This window comes from Anopheles funestus, chromosome 3RL (genome assembly GCF_943734845.2).
Source record: "Anopheles funestus chromosome 3RL, idAnoFuneDA-416_04, whole genome shotgun sequence".
In the NCBI taxonomy this organism is placed as follows: Eukaryota; Metazoa; Arthropoda; class Insecta; order Diptera; family Culicidae; genus Anopheles; species Anopheles funestus.
This window is the reverse complement of record NC_064599.1, coordinates 39,900,770-39,916,157: the sequence shown is the minus strand read 5'-3', so window position 1 is coordinate 39,916,157 and position 15,388 is coordinate 39,900,770. Positions and strand designations below refer to the sequence as shown.

Below are 15,388 nucleotides of genomic sequence, written 5' to 3'. Positions count from 1 at the left end.
GTTCCGGTTTTTATTTATTTATACTTATTAACTATTGAGTTAACTTATTATATATATATATTTTGTTATTTATATTATATTTTGTATATTTTGTATATTTTGTTTATGGAGATTTCGATCGTGAAAACTATCACAAACCTGGTTATTTATAGCCCCGGTAGCTATTTTTAGCTGGATTTCTTCATGGGAACTCCATGTTAAGAATAAAGTGAATTTTTATTTGTGCCATCCTAATTCCAACGTATAATTTAAAATAAAATGAAAAACAACGAGTTTTTTTCGATTTGTAATCACTTTCGAAACCCGATGACACCACTTTCGAACAGAGCGGATAGGAACGGCTGTTCCGACTAGCAGGGAACGTCAAAGTACTGTTGAATGATCAAAATGGTAAACAAAAGCAGTCCGATTTTGACAACGAACAGTTTGGCGGTGTTCTGTACCAAGCAATATTTAAGAACTTTTCTACCATGGACGAGGAAACAAATAGCCTTCATTTTAGTCCAAACGTACCAGAAAACGAGAATATCGACGATAACGACGTACAGTTTGTCGAACCAAATGTGTCGGTAATTTGTATTGACGATACTGTTGAAATGACGAGTTCTCAAACAAATGATGCCGTACCGCTCGTCAAGATTCAGTTCAAAACACAGCAGATTTATCAAAAGCTACAAAAAGCAATTTCAAACGCTTTACAAGCAGTGTTTCAAGAGCACCTGCCGAACCAACCGGTTAAGATAGAACCGGGCAAAGATGGCTACTCGATGGAAATTAACGAAACGGATGTACCGACGGATGTGGATGCTCTCGATTCCCTTTTCGTCATTGACTCTACACCGATGAAGAATAAAAAGAACGATGGTCCGATACCGAGTTACAGAAAATCATTAAACAAGGTGTTTGATGGACAGACACCGCCATCAGCTTCCAACTCCCTATCGAGACGGCCGAAAGCGAAGCAAACCTGCTGGAACTGTGCTGGGGATCATGCATTGAAAGATTGTAAGGAACCACGGGACTACATGCGCATTCGACAAAAGAAGGAAGAATTTCAGAAAAAGTCCGATCGTTACCATGTGGACCAGGAACAGAGGTTCGGCCACTATGTGCCCGGCAGCTTAAGCTTGGATCTGCGTAACGCTCTCGGTCTCGGGCCCCGGGATCTTCCGCTACACGTTTACAAAATGCGCGTATTTGGTTATCCACCGGGATGGCTTGAGGATGCGAAGATTACACATTCCGGCTTGCAGCTATTCGGTTCGAACGGTGACGTCATACAGCATTCGGATGACAGCGATGGCGAGGTGGACAACGTGCGTATGAAGTATGATGTACGGAAAATAATTCCATATCCTGGATTTAATCAGTCTCCCCCACCGGAGATGTTTGACGATTCCAAGTTTTTCAATGTGCCACCTTATACGGAGGAATTGGGACTCGATAGTATGATTCGTCGGCTGGAAGGTACGCTGGTGGGAGGCTACCGTAGAAAGAAAATGAAGATGTCGGTCGAACCGGCTGCAGAAGGTAATGTTGATTCAACAGCAAACATGGAACTAATCGACATGGATGCGATGGAGGGTAGTCCAGAGATAATGGCAAACTACCCCAGAAATGAGCCCCCGAAAGAGGAAGAGCTAGAAGATGGAGAGCTTTCGTCTGATGATGATACAAATCAGAAAGTTGATGAGAGTGTCATTTTGATTGAGAACCCCGTCGAGGTGATCACATTGGATGTAAGTGCTGCAATGCTTCACGAGAGAGACCAACTTGTTAATTATGTTTCTTTTGTTTGTAGGATACAGTATCGGTCATACCGGAAGCCACTCCTCCATCGCCTTCTTTGGCCGATTTGCAGCACAAACAAAATCAACTCGTGGAACAGTTGGCTAATAATTCCACTTTGACCGATGAATGTTCCTTTATGAACGACATACTGCTTGCGGAGAGGTTAGCAGCGGAAGCAGATACCTCGGCAGTTAGTTTACCCGGCACGATGGATCCACCAAGTCTACCTGGTATACTTCCATCGCCGGTGGAACCGTTGAGACCACCGACTCCACCAAGGCCACCATCGGAACCAAACGGCAGCATGCCCGCATGTGGTTCATCGGAACGTCCGCCCGAACCGGATACATTTGATCTTGGCGAAATAGCGATGAACAAAGTACCGTACATTGACGAACCAGGTGACGTGGGTTTGAAGCGAATGTCACTTGGAACACCGATTCTGAGCGCGTTTACGCCGTACACTACGCTACCGAGCGGGGAAGCCTTTTCGAAAGGTGTTAGCGATGTAATACATTTCGAGAATTTGCCCAACTCTACGGGCAAATACCTGCAGATGAAGTGCCTTCTGTCGAATGTTCGACTAAAGATGCACGATCATTTGCGTGAGACAGAGGATGGAAGTTAGGACGTAAGGACAGAGAACAAACAGCACGTAAGTTCAGACGCCTTGTTTGTAAAGAAGCATTCATTCTGTACAGATTATAAGCGCATAGTATTTAAGGATGGTAGGATGAAGAGCCAGAAACAGCTACTGGGTTCATATACGTACCCTCTTCGAGTATTGTTTTATTGTAGACGAACTCGTTTTTCATTCGACAGGAATTTTCGACCAGAAAAATGAGATCTACACAAAAAAAAACAATCCTTATTGACGATACAATCCTTATTGCACTCTTACAAAGCATTGAAAAAAAGGTTCTTTGCTTTTGCGCATAACAAATATTTTGATAAGTAATTGATCAATATTAAATCGTTTTTAAAGATAATATTTAAATATTTAATGATAATAATCACTGGCCAAATGGTAAACTATATCCTGTTATATCCTGTTAAAGATCACACGCAAAAGATTGCCCGATGAATCGAGAAGAAAATATCTGGTGAATCAAACATTAGTTGCTCGATTGAATCTTTGAATCTTGTTGAATCTTGGGTGCTGCATGAACTTTGCGATAGATTAGGCAAAAAGATTTACTAAAATTAAAACTTCGTGTAAAGTTTGTATTGTAATGATGCAAATTGAGCAGGATGATCTTATACCAGATGGCATGTTTTAACATTAGGCTACAAATCAGTAGTCTATACGATTCAGGATCCCTTATCAAAATATTCGTTATGTGCAAATGCTGAAACATTAACCAACACTTTTATGAACGTGCATAAGGTTCGTCAGCGAAGAATCGAATCGTAAAGAAACATTTAATAAGTTCCAGATACGATGTTTCTTTTACATGAGATAGAATGGTTTTTACCCTACTCGAGAATAATTTAATGTTTATGTGTCGATCGTTTAAGACATCATTTGCAAGATGAATTATTTCTTGGGTGTCAGAATATGTAAACAATAGCTACGTTAAAGCTAATAATGAACGACTAATATGGTAAATATAAAAAAAATGCTTACAATTTTCAATATTCCAGGAGTTTTGTTATACCTCGACAAACATTCTCTTGTTAGGGTTTATGATATCTTTTATGCATGTTTGTGTGGAAATACTTTCTTCTATTTTGGTGGTCGTTTGGTGCAATTCGGGTTTCCTTATCAGCCTACGAATTTTTTTTACTATCGCTGAGAATCCCTCAGATGGCAATTACTAAGTCTACCGAATTGTCAGCATTCGTCGAGTGTGTGGGATTCATTGATCGCAACACATTTCATCGTAATCGGATTACAGTCAATGGGACCTCACTGAAATACACGAACCAAGGACGGGCGTCTTCTATTGCTTGATGTGCTTTTTAACTATCGTTGCATCTAGACGATCAACATGGTTGCGTCATTTGCCTCATTTTTTGGTTGATTTACAACTTATCTCGACGCTACATTATCGTGTTTACTAGAACTATAGATATTTTACGTACACTGTGTTTTTCGGACAAATTTAGCAGTTCTTTTCCACGTTGGAGATGCCTTTCTCTTCGAAATATCGTTAAAGAAATCTATGTTCAGAGAATCCTTATTTTTCTCTGTTTTTCATCAAAATCTTATAATGTCTTAGACATTTTATTTCTGGATAGTTAATTCTGCGTAAAGGTAGTTATTTTCGATGAGAAAAATCGGGGCATTTGAATATGAAAAAAATTTGCATTTTATGAACCTGGACTATTCATGCTAGAATATTAGAAATTTAAATTTAGGCAACTACCATCGCTTTTATTCTGAACGACGTTGGCTGGTAACGGCAGACTGGTATTCGATATAGTTACTTCTAAGTTTGGAACTCGTCGTTTCGTTTCGTTAATGGCCTGGTAATGAGAACTTTTTAGAAACACACACATAGCTGCCGGTTTTAATGATTCAGTGAAGTTCTTGTTAAAACACAATACGGGCGTAGTCTTTATGGGGATATAACGAACTGTACTATGTACTGCAATGAGAAAGGTGTTAAACTTCTTTACTTTACTTTTTATTATCGGGATTGTACTTGGTGTTCATACAGACTATTCAGGATATTCATAATACGTAGCGATGTGTTACAGATTATCATCAGAAACTTGATGGTTTTTTGGTGCAATTTGATTTTTAATTATTATTTTATTCTCCTTACAAGTGTTATTTATTTAACAAAACTTAATTTTGCGATCGTTCAATACCACTTTGTGCACTTTTGTTATCATTCTCGGAACAATGGTCGATTTTTGTTTGACCAGAGCGTGCGTCATCATTGGTCTTCATGTATGTACAACCGTAATTGCCGTCAGCATACCAGCTAGAAGAAGAATTGATTGTACTGTTGCCGATTCCAATAAATCATGCAACTTTTTGGCTTCGAACGAATTTTTACCATCAAAAAGCGAAGTTTGTTTTAACTTGAAAGTTTAGTTTATTACGTGCAAATGACATAATCGATACTAAACTCTGTCTGTACTCTGTCCGAAAAGTGCAAGAGATTGTAAAGATAATGTGTCAAATCGGGGAATTAATCCGTGTGTTACATTTTTAAAATTGTATTGTATTGTCTAATTCTGATCATTATACAGGATACATGATATCAGACATTAGTTGAAGATTTTGATGGCTAAATTGAATCTTTTGAAATTAATCTGCAAGCCATCTGATCGTGTTGATCTTCAAAGAACACATTACACATGCATTGGTTGCCGAATATGATATCTACTAGTAATCTTTCGTTTAAACATAAAATGAAACAGCACATAAGTACTCACAGATAGACGGACGCAGAACGTTTATGTTTTTCACATATATCTTACATAGTGCGTCGATCATTAACCTCTAGCAAAGGCTGTACCCGGAAGGCACGAGTAGGAACTTATAAGTTGATGACAAAGAGTAGCGCAGGAGACTCAACAAAGCTCCGCCACTAATGATCGTCTTTCGTTTAGTCTACCTTTCCTGAAGAGGCCAGAGTCCAAGCAGTAAACACCTGATCGGATAGTCAGGTCGGCGATCCTTGAAGGCCAGAACGAAGCGAAAAAATTAGCGCTAGATGGACTCTAACAATGCGAGTGACCGAGTGGTGTTGATGTACTCGCGCACTGATCGTACAAGTGAACGTACAGCGTCTAAGCGCGACAGTGACTGGGGACGACGTAGTCGAGCTGATCCTTGAATAATCTAGAGTCATGCAGTAGTAGAAGTAGAAAATATATAACGCTTCATTAATTCATGATCTGGGACAAAAACCCGAAGAATTTGTAACTAAATAATTAAATACCGAGGTCAGTTATGTTCTCTTCCGTTATACCAAATGTTGATGACAGTAAAGGGGGTGAATATTTTCAAAGTTCATAATTTAGTTACATGCGCTTCAAACGACCTCCTAAGGGAAGTTCAACTATTCCCAAAAACAGTACATCTCATTTAGCAGCTCTGAATGAAGGTTTGAAGGCTTAAAAGAGGCAAATAGATACAACGTTCATAGAAGACGACAACCGCAGGTACTTAAGATCTGGATATCTTATCCCTAAGGTAATATTGAGGATAAAAGACGAAACGTTTATGAGCGTCTAATTTTATCATTAATTGCTTTAAATGATAATGAATAAGGAAGTGCAATTAAAAGTTTCACTTACTCTCGGATGTAATTAAAATTTGAAATGTAAAATAAAGTTTAAATTATGTAAATTAGTTAATAAACTGCCTATTGCGAACATTAGTAACTGGTTTGTAGTATAATACATTCCTTTACTAGTTATGTGCAGAGCGCCGTGCGTAGCAGAATAGGAGCAACCCATTCAGTTGCAAAGTTTACACCATTTTACGCCAGACGTAGTTAATAAAACGAAATCATCACCAAGACTTTAGGTATCTTCCCGCCTTCGAAGGATTCACGCTAAGATAACGCACATCGCGGAACGGTGTTTGACCAATTTTCTTCTCGTGGCAGTAAGTGTCCGAAAAGGCACGTCTTCCAGCACGGCTCATCCAGGGACACGGATGCTCAGCTGGCGTTGTCTAATGTGTACTTTAAATATTATATTTATTACCTCGCATTGCAATGAAATTGTCGTCCTCGATGGGGTAGTAATAATTTTAATAACAGATAAAATATAATTTCACAAGCATCCGACGATTTGGGTTGGTGTCGGAACCGGTGGCGATGGTGTTGACGGGCTGATGGGTTGAATCTTTCACGGTCTGGCAGGAAGAAGGCTGACGGACTGGCTCGTGAAAGCTAGGACCCGGTTTTGGGCCCATACCGTGTCCCACTAACCAGGTGGCAGATGTAGCAATCCTAGGGAATATCAACAAACAAGGTAGCCGTAAAACTTTGGTCGAACCTTTCGCCAGGCACGGTACTCTCTTCCGTCAGGTGGTTTCGCCCGTCGGTGACCACGGTGAGCATGGTATGTTTGACTTTGGTGGTGGAGAATTTATGTTGCGAAGGGATTAAATTTTACGCTCCGTGAATACTAAAGAATAATTAATGACCGCACCGTTGACGATAGGGAGATTGGTTGGTCCGATGCCGTTGCTGATGCCATCCGGGGGGCTTCCGGTGCTTTGCTTGCTGTCGTCAACAATAATGCACAACGCGTAAACTGGATGGGTGGAAAATTAGCAGTAACTGTGACCATCCGTCTACAGTTCCACTGTACCACCAGGAGCCTTCCCCAAAGCTTCATAAAACCAAGCTGAGGGGGAGAAGAAGAAAACAAAAAAACCAGCCGGAACGACCACCGGTATGTATTGTTGCACATTTTGTCGTGTTCGTTTGCTGGTTCGTTCCCAGTATCCAAACCGGACAATCTTGCATCGGTGGACAAAGAGGTAGACAACCATCGGCCAACCCACGGGAACTCAATTCATTTGCAAACCCATTCTCATTCATCGTTCCATCGTTGGGTTGGCTGGAAGGCTGGTAGCTACGGTGAAAACAGTGGAGAATAATGTTGGGGCAATGTTTTACTTCGGAAAGCTAATCCTTCTAGCCCCGGCCCTACTGACACCGGCGTTAGCGTGTTAATGCTGCACGTGGATGGACACGCACACCCACCCACACACACACATACATATACACTTTTCGCCTTCGACGGCAGGACAGCCAACAAATGCTCTTTTAATTCCGTGGCGGGAATAATCTGGCGGGATAAATCTCTACGCAGCATTCGCGCGTGGCTGCCATTTTGTCTCGGCGCTCGTTGGTGAATTGATTCTTTGGCGTGCAAAAAGCGACGTTCGGCAGCTCGGGGGCGCTGAGTGGTCCTGAATTTACTACGTTGTATTGGCATAAATTCCGATTTAAATTATTTATTGCCTCCCGTCCGCTTTCCCCGTCCCCCATACTCTATTTGGCCGGTTGTCTTTCGTGGCAAGGCACACAAGGGTGTCTAACATTGTTTAGAAGCGTGGCATCGAATAGAAACCCATTAGTTTGGCCGGCGTTTGTCAGCCCAATTTAATGCTGGTTTGGGGAACTTTCGCGGACACTCCCATCCACTACCGATGTCAATGGTTGGTCTTTGATTGCTGAGAGTTGGTCCCGTTGGTTGGTTGGCGTGTGTTTTTGGTTGGAGCTTGAGTAATGATGCCACACCAGCACCCCATTCGGATGCGGCCGTTCTTGTTCGGGGATCGGGCCGGGTCTAAAGAAATGTGATACTGCGTCGTCGTCGTTGTCGTCATCGTTGTGGTTGTTTTTGTTGTTGATCCTATTTACAAAAGCTACCGAACCGCGTCGGAGGGAATGCCGAACGCGTGCAAAATGGTTGAAGGAGGCGAATTGCTATTTATTAGAGCAGCAGTACCAAGAAAAGCTCGACAAAACAAGCGCTGCGGAAACCGGACGTACGGTGCGTTTTGCTCGGTGCGTGGCGCCCGAGTCGATAATATTTGTCTCGAGCAATTTGGGCAATTGAGCTAACCGCACGTCTCGTGCACAAGGATCGAATGGGTGGCGTGTTGACGCGTTGCTGGTGGCGGCTGGGAAGTGGAGACATTGCAAACAAAGCCGCGTTAAAGATTTATGCAGTACTTTATCATCGTGGCATGCTTATTTCGTTCCGCTGGCTGATTACGAGTGGTGAAATCATTTTTGTGCCGTAACATTTTCGAATCCACCCAGCAAGCTTCCTTTTTGTGGAATGGGTGCACCCTCCGGGGTAAGGCGGACCGATGGGTGACTTTTCAAAAGTGTGCAAGTGATAGAGTTGTAAAAGCGAACTGATGGTGCGGCGTTTTTGGCGTTCGCTTCCGCCACAAACTGCCCCAAAAGCCCCAATAAAATGGGGGACAGAAGGGAAGCGGCCCCTACGTTATTAGAAACTGTAAAGCGCCTATTTCCGGTCGGTCGCGTGGAAGGGGAGCACCAGTGTGTGTGTGGGAAGGAAGGATAAATCATGGCGCCTTCGGTTACCGATCGGTTGGGGGATGAAGGGGGAAAGGGGAGATGGGGTGGGTTTGGTGAGAGTAATTGAATTTCAAATTTATTGTAGCCTGCCGGCGGCATTCCATCAACCTGATGATGCCGGATGGACTGTGCGAATGCCATAAAGTGCATGTTTAGTACTTAATGGCGTGATTTTGGGTGCCTACCATGATGCCATTGCCCCGGTAATGGATGATGCGCCGTATTCAAATTTAATTTGGCATGTAATACACGCACTTTTGTGGCGCAAACTATAGACTGTTGTGCTGTTGTTTGTTTTTATTGCAACCTGGAGGATGGGGGGAGGTGGGTTTGTTGGGGGTGGAGGTGGTTTTTTTTTGTTTTGGTGATAATGGTGGTGATTGTTTAATTTTATCCGCTGTGTGGTGCGCTAAGTGGGTGCTTCTGGTACGCAATGCGTACGATGCAATATTATTAATGCGCACAGTTCAATCAAGTTGAATGGTGAAAATTGATTTTAGTAGCTGCTCTCATTACTAGTTGGTGGAATGGAAATTAATTCGATTAATTTTCAAAGTAATTACACAACAGAATTAGAATATATAGCACCATTACCGCTAAAGGAGATTAAATCTTTAGTAACATGGTTTCGATGACCATTTCGAAGTGTTTGTTACACTGCAAATTGGTTTATTATTAGGTCCGCTTCCAAGTAACGGTCGTGGTTTACGGAAAATTTACGTCAATTGTAGTAATATGAAATAAAGGTTCATTTGGCTTTTTGTCATTTGTTTTGTATTGTATTGTGTATTGTCATTCGCATGATTTGTTGCTGTTTATCTGTCAAATTCCATGAAAGAATACACAATAGTTGGACTTATCTTTTGACGCATTCCATAAATTTAGTAATTTTTCAATGTCTTCATATTATGTTCGCTGTTGGTCATCCAGACTATGTGCCATCGATCGAAACAGGTGATATTCTTATAGTTATGTTTTTGGAGAATAAAGCGGACAGGGTAGAATCGTCGATTTAACCATTTCAAAATAGATTAAACTAGTTTGACATCAAAAGAGCGAGGGTCATTTTGTCAAGCTAAATCAATCTCATTTATTTGTGTCGGTACCGTTCTCTATAGTTTCGTGCAATTTCAATAACTCATAGTAGTTTATGCTGATTTGGTCCTATCAATTTATCGTCTTCGAACTTTGTTGACTTTTCTTTACAAAGATTAACGGCAATGTCAAAATCGTCGTTTTGAAGGAGATATTGGATTAGGTTTGGGTTGCTTTTAAATCACACAATATAATTGTTTTGCAAATGATCAATGACAATCAGTTTAATTACTATATGCTTCAAGTGGATTTGTGATATGATGGAATATATACAAATCGAACGCCATTGTCCGATGACCCAAAAATAAAACGATTGTTCATTAATTGAGGACTTAATCATATTTTTGCACTGTTAATTTATGTATTAATTCAATAAAAAAAACGAACAAAATTGTATATGTTAACGAAACCCTTTTTTTCATTTTGCACAGCAAAGTAAATTTTTTGAAACGTTTCATCTTCCCAACATCCAAGTGAAGAAATCCGCACGATAATCCGAACAAATGAAGGAATTCCTCCCAAAAAGAGTTTAGCTGCCGCTGCGAGGCATTACGTTTCTGCCTGTCGCGTCCAGTTAACTGCCAACTACTCGTGTTCGGATAAACTAATCCTGCTGCATATCAGGTATGTTGTAGGAAACTTTTAATGGAGCTGGTTGCTTGTGATGAAGAAAACCCGCGTGCGTTTCCGGGAGATAAATTTGCGCCGAAAAAAAAGAGGGACGAAAGCAACGTTAAGCACGGATCCAGGATGAATCCAGAAACGATGCAGGTGGGATATGTGAGACAGCTTTGAAGAAGATGGATTAATTGAAAAGTTTGCCGTAATTTCGTACGTTCGTACCTGAGTTCCAGCCGAGGTGGTTGTCGCTCGAAGCAGGCGGTGTAGTTGTCCCATTCGCTGTTCAGCTTCATCTTCTTCAAACTTGTTCATCCCGTCGTGAGGAAGCTTAACTCGTGTCTAAAAATGATCGGTGCATCCATGTGTTATCAGATTTGTGCTGGAAGTTGACGTAAATCTGTTTCGTGTGTGTTAAATCCGTTCGCAAACGTTGAGTAGTTGACGAAAGATTTATTTTGTTGCTTATGGCTAAGGCATTTGCCGTTCCTTTCCGATGGTTTGTGTGTGTGTGTGTCTTTGAAGGAATTTGTGTAATAAGAGAAGCATTTTATAGTAACTATTAAACGACATTGTAATGAGTGTGTAATTGTATTAGGAGCCGTAGATAACTGCATGGAAGGATAATATTTTACTCAGTATTGTTTGTTATATTTGCACGAGATGAGGGTTTCACTGATTATTCTAATTTCTAATGATAGTTTTAATTTATCTGGATGGCCGAAAGAAATTAAATCCAACTTCAATCTCTCAGTCAATCGGCTTTGTTTGTACTTCTGTTTAAAATAATTTGGGCTAACCGATCTAAATTGGGCTGATGTAAAAATGTTTTGTTTTTGCGTTTTTTGATAACAAAAGAGAATGAGGTATGTACAATAATTATAGATTTTTGTGAAAAATAACTGCTGTTTTCAAGGTGTAATGATTTTTGTTATTGGTACTGAACGGCTACACACTTAGTATTTTTTTTTGCGAAAAAAGTTAGACTACAAATCTCTTGAGCATAATTTAGATCATGAAAAAATCACACTAATGATTATGTTTATCCCTAATGATTGATTTGTGTTTGTAATGCGAGGGTTTCAATCAATGGAAACGATTTAAGCTTTGTTTTTTTTTACGAATTTTTTCAAAATTATTCCAAAGCTTTAGGTAATCCCCGAAAAACATGTTTAAGCTTTGCATCAGAAGGTACTGTATAGCACTCGTATTAACTCAATAATTAATCTATTAGATGGAGATACACGCTTCTTGATACGGCCACGCCATTCTAATCGAACAAAAAAAAAATTAAGAATCGAACATCTCTGTTCGATTTGTCAGACCTATTTCGGAAAGTTTAAATCTTAGTATAAGAAATTAATTACTTATTATGGATTTATACATCAAATTTTGCAAATTGTTACATTATTATGACTATTCATATACTAATATATTATTAATACGTTCATCAACATGTGGGGTAATGTATTTGGTCTTAAATTTTATTTATTTTTCCATTATATCGGCCTTCACTTCACTCCCATTTTGTTTTAAATATATTAATATTTAAATAGTTTTAGAAGATAAAATTTTAATTAAACTCTAGTTCACAAGTTTTAAATTATCTCGACTTTTACTTATAAATTTACATTGTTGCCTAAGTTGATGGAGACGCCTGGTGGATCACTATAAATCCAAAACATTTAGCCAATTTACGAGTGTATTGCAAATAACAATCATTGAGAGTTAAAAACAAGTGTTTGTCCGGTTGATAAACAAATTTTTTAAGCAAACAAAAAACATAACCAGTTTCGTAAAATATTACAAATGAAGAAAATAGAGCAATAGAGGCTTGCGTTACAAAAAATGAGGTTAACTTACATGTCAATTGAGCCACGAAATGGTGCGTAAGGTGTTAATACGATTCCAATGGAAATAAATAAATCATTGAGCATGCAAGCACATGTATGTGTGTGTGTGTTTGAGCCTGTGTGACACAAACCGTTTACCTTAGGCTGTCGGATTATCGTTAGGCGATGAAATGTGCCATCATTTTTTTTCCCCATAGAAAACAAACTGAGACACCATATGGTGAAAAACCGATAAATACACGGTGTCCATGTTTTCCGCCTCATCCACTGTCATCGGTTCCGGAAGGCTTCAAAATTTCCGGAAAAAATATATAAAGCAACAACAAAACAAAAAACAATCCTTTTCGGTGAAAGCCAATAACCGCTGGGACTAAAGCCCACCGATAACCGTTCTGTCATGTGCCCGTAAAACGTTGGAGGTTCAGCAAACGCGTTCCGGCGGGGTCCAACTGGTAAAACGCTAGATCGGTGCTTTGTTTGTTTGTTTATTTTTGGTCAGAACTTCGAACGTTCCGATGTGGCCGCCGACGGGCTGATCAATATGCGGTTTTCACCAATGAAAGGAACGCTCGAGGGTTCCGCGCTCGACACAACCCCTTTCTTCCTCTCTTGGGGAGGATGTTCATGGGATGAATGTTTTACGGCTCCCCAGCAAAACAGCAGACTCATTGGGCCCATTCAGTTTGTCACGGCTGTGGCTCATTCGCAAAAATTTGTTTATCGGGTGATCAAAACGAATAGGTGACCACAGTTTGCGCCTATTTCGTAAACCACGACAGTGCGTTTACCGTGATCGTGAGCATTTCGTATCGCTAGCGACCGTACCATTTGTATCAAACATGTATGAACGATCTGTAGCGGAAAGCCTTTCAGCAATGGCACGCAAAACTGTTTGCCGAAGCACACGGTAGTACATGTTTGGTTTGGGAGTGTGTGTTGTTAAGGTGTGTACAGAATTTGCACCTTTTATAATTGACACGCAGGTACGGTTTACGCCGAATGCACCTTCGTGTGAAATACTTCACGACATATGTTATATTGCACAATAATCGTTTTACTTATTACAATTTTTGGTAGATAACGATTAGGTGGAATGAAGGTTTAAAATCCCTATTTCTAGATACTAAAACAACCTTATTGTACATGACCTTAGTATCATTTTTCTTGACTACGGCTTTGATGTTCTCTATAACCCATAATTGTCTTGATACGTTTAGTGGGTTTAGTCCGATGTGGGGATAGTTAACAACTGGCAACATAATGTACGGGTCGATCATCCAAAATGCAAGCAGCTTCGTAAACAATTTCTGATTGACAGCATTGGCGAGGAGGTGTTAAACAACCGCCGACAAATGGTGGTGGCAATTAGTTAACAATTACCGACAACTATCATTTGCTAATTATTGGTAAATGAGCATGAATTGCAATGCGATAAAGCTTAAGTTTAATCAGGTCTGCACTAATGCGCTCTCCTCACCAGTGCTTGTGAGCGGGTTTTTTATGTCCTTCTTCAACGTACATCGTATGGCTTGTCAGCTTATCGGAGTATCAATAAGAAGGTACGCGAAATCAGAACACAAATCAATCAGTGTGCAGCAATTAGTGCCATTTCGCGCACATCAAGACAGTGTGAGGTGCACTGAAAGGTGCAACTTTATGACATGCATCAACATTGTACGATGGCAGCACGTTCTGTTGTTGGCAATATCATACACCAATACTCTTCACAAGCTTTCAACATTTATGTTAAGCTTGGTTTAGAGAATTATCCTTCCAGATGTCGAGCCGCATAGAAGCTTTTGGAATGTACGTATGTATGTATGTGTGTGTATGTTCCAAAGTCGATGCTTTTTCCATCCCAGGAACTGGGTGGAATGTCATCCGAAAAACCCGCTTCGAAATGAAAATTCTTCGCATTTATTAAGCCGCTTCACGTTGACATCATGTTTTATCGTACACATTTGCGAACTGGTACCGGTTACCGGTGGGACAGATGGGAGAAAAGGTTGGCGATTGTTTGTTTGAGATTGCACCGTAATTGCTAGACATCTGGAAGACCTTTGTGCTGAAAAATGGTTACTGTACCAACGGTACGGACGGTGCGCGCCATGATGTTTAGTGAGTGGATGGTGTGAGCGAACGTTAAGCGTAAAATACCAGTGTTACACATTTATGCAATTATACTCACCCGCGGACCTGATGAGCGGGAACTTCTGGTTGAAATTTGCGAGGCACCGGGCATTAGCATATAAATTTGATAACGAATTTATGTGCTGCTCGTTGCTAGTGTGCGGCCGGTGACACTGGTGGTGCCCTGCTCGGCAAAGGTTTTGCCACACCACCACCAAAGTCTTACCGGGGGCGCACCTAGAGCGGTACATTTTGCACAGAGCTCTTAACTGCGAATGTTTACCCGAATGGCCGTTGAAGTTGTTGTATCGCTTGGTTGAAGATCGCAGTCACGCACATCCACCCCAAAAACGAAGCCTTCCTTCACTCTAGGGAGTCGTACAGTTGGAAAGTTAACCGACGGCAAAGATCGTTACGGGTTGTTCTGATTGAGTCCCGGAGAGGCCACGTTTGGCAATCTTTCGCATATGGCTGCACGGGGACACATTATGAATCGTGTTTCGCCGACGTTTGTCGATGAGTTTTTGATTCGTATAATTTGTGGTGTGAATGAAATATGGCACTTTAATTGTTCCGGAAGCTTTTCCGGTGTGCCGATGAGGAAAAACTTTCTCTAGATCTGGATAGAAATTATTCAAAAAGTTGCTGTACGTACATGGTACAGTCGGAGAATTTTACAATTTATGGATGTACTTATTTGAAGCTTAGTATCTTATTTATATACTTATTAACCCATATGTATTAAAAATATTTTAAAGTTTGCTTAAGGCTTAAGGCTTTAAGAGTGGAAGCGTCAAATTTTAATATATGTACAGTAGGTGAAATAAGTACTTTTTTTACACATCCATTTTTATACATCAAACACAT

General features: G+C 40.5%; 1 protein-coding gene across 1 annotated transcript; it reads left to right on the top strand.

Annotated features, from left to right (window-relative positions):
- Positions 1–177: 177 nt before the first annotated feature.
- On the top strand, positions 178–11,597 carry LOC125768848 (zinc finger CCHC domain-containing protein 8 homolog). The gene is made up of 2 exons (XM_049437083.1): positions 178–1,739; positions 1,802–11,597. Exons 1-2 carry the CDS (start codon positions 471–473, stop codon positions 2,417–2,419), a joined length of 1,887 nt encoding a protein of 628 aa, XP_049293040.1. The 5' UTR covers positions 178–470; the 3' UTR covers positions 2,420–11,597.
- Positions 11,598–15,388: the final 3,791 nt, after the last annotated feature.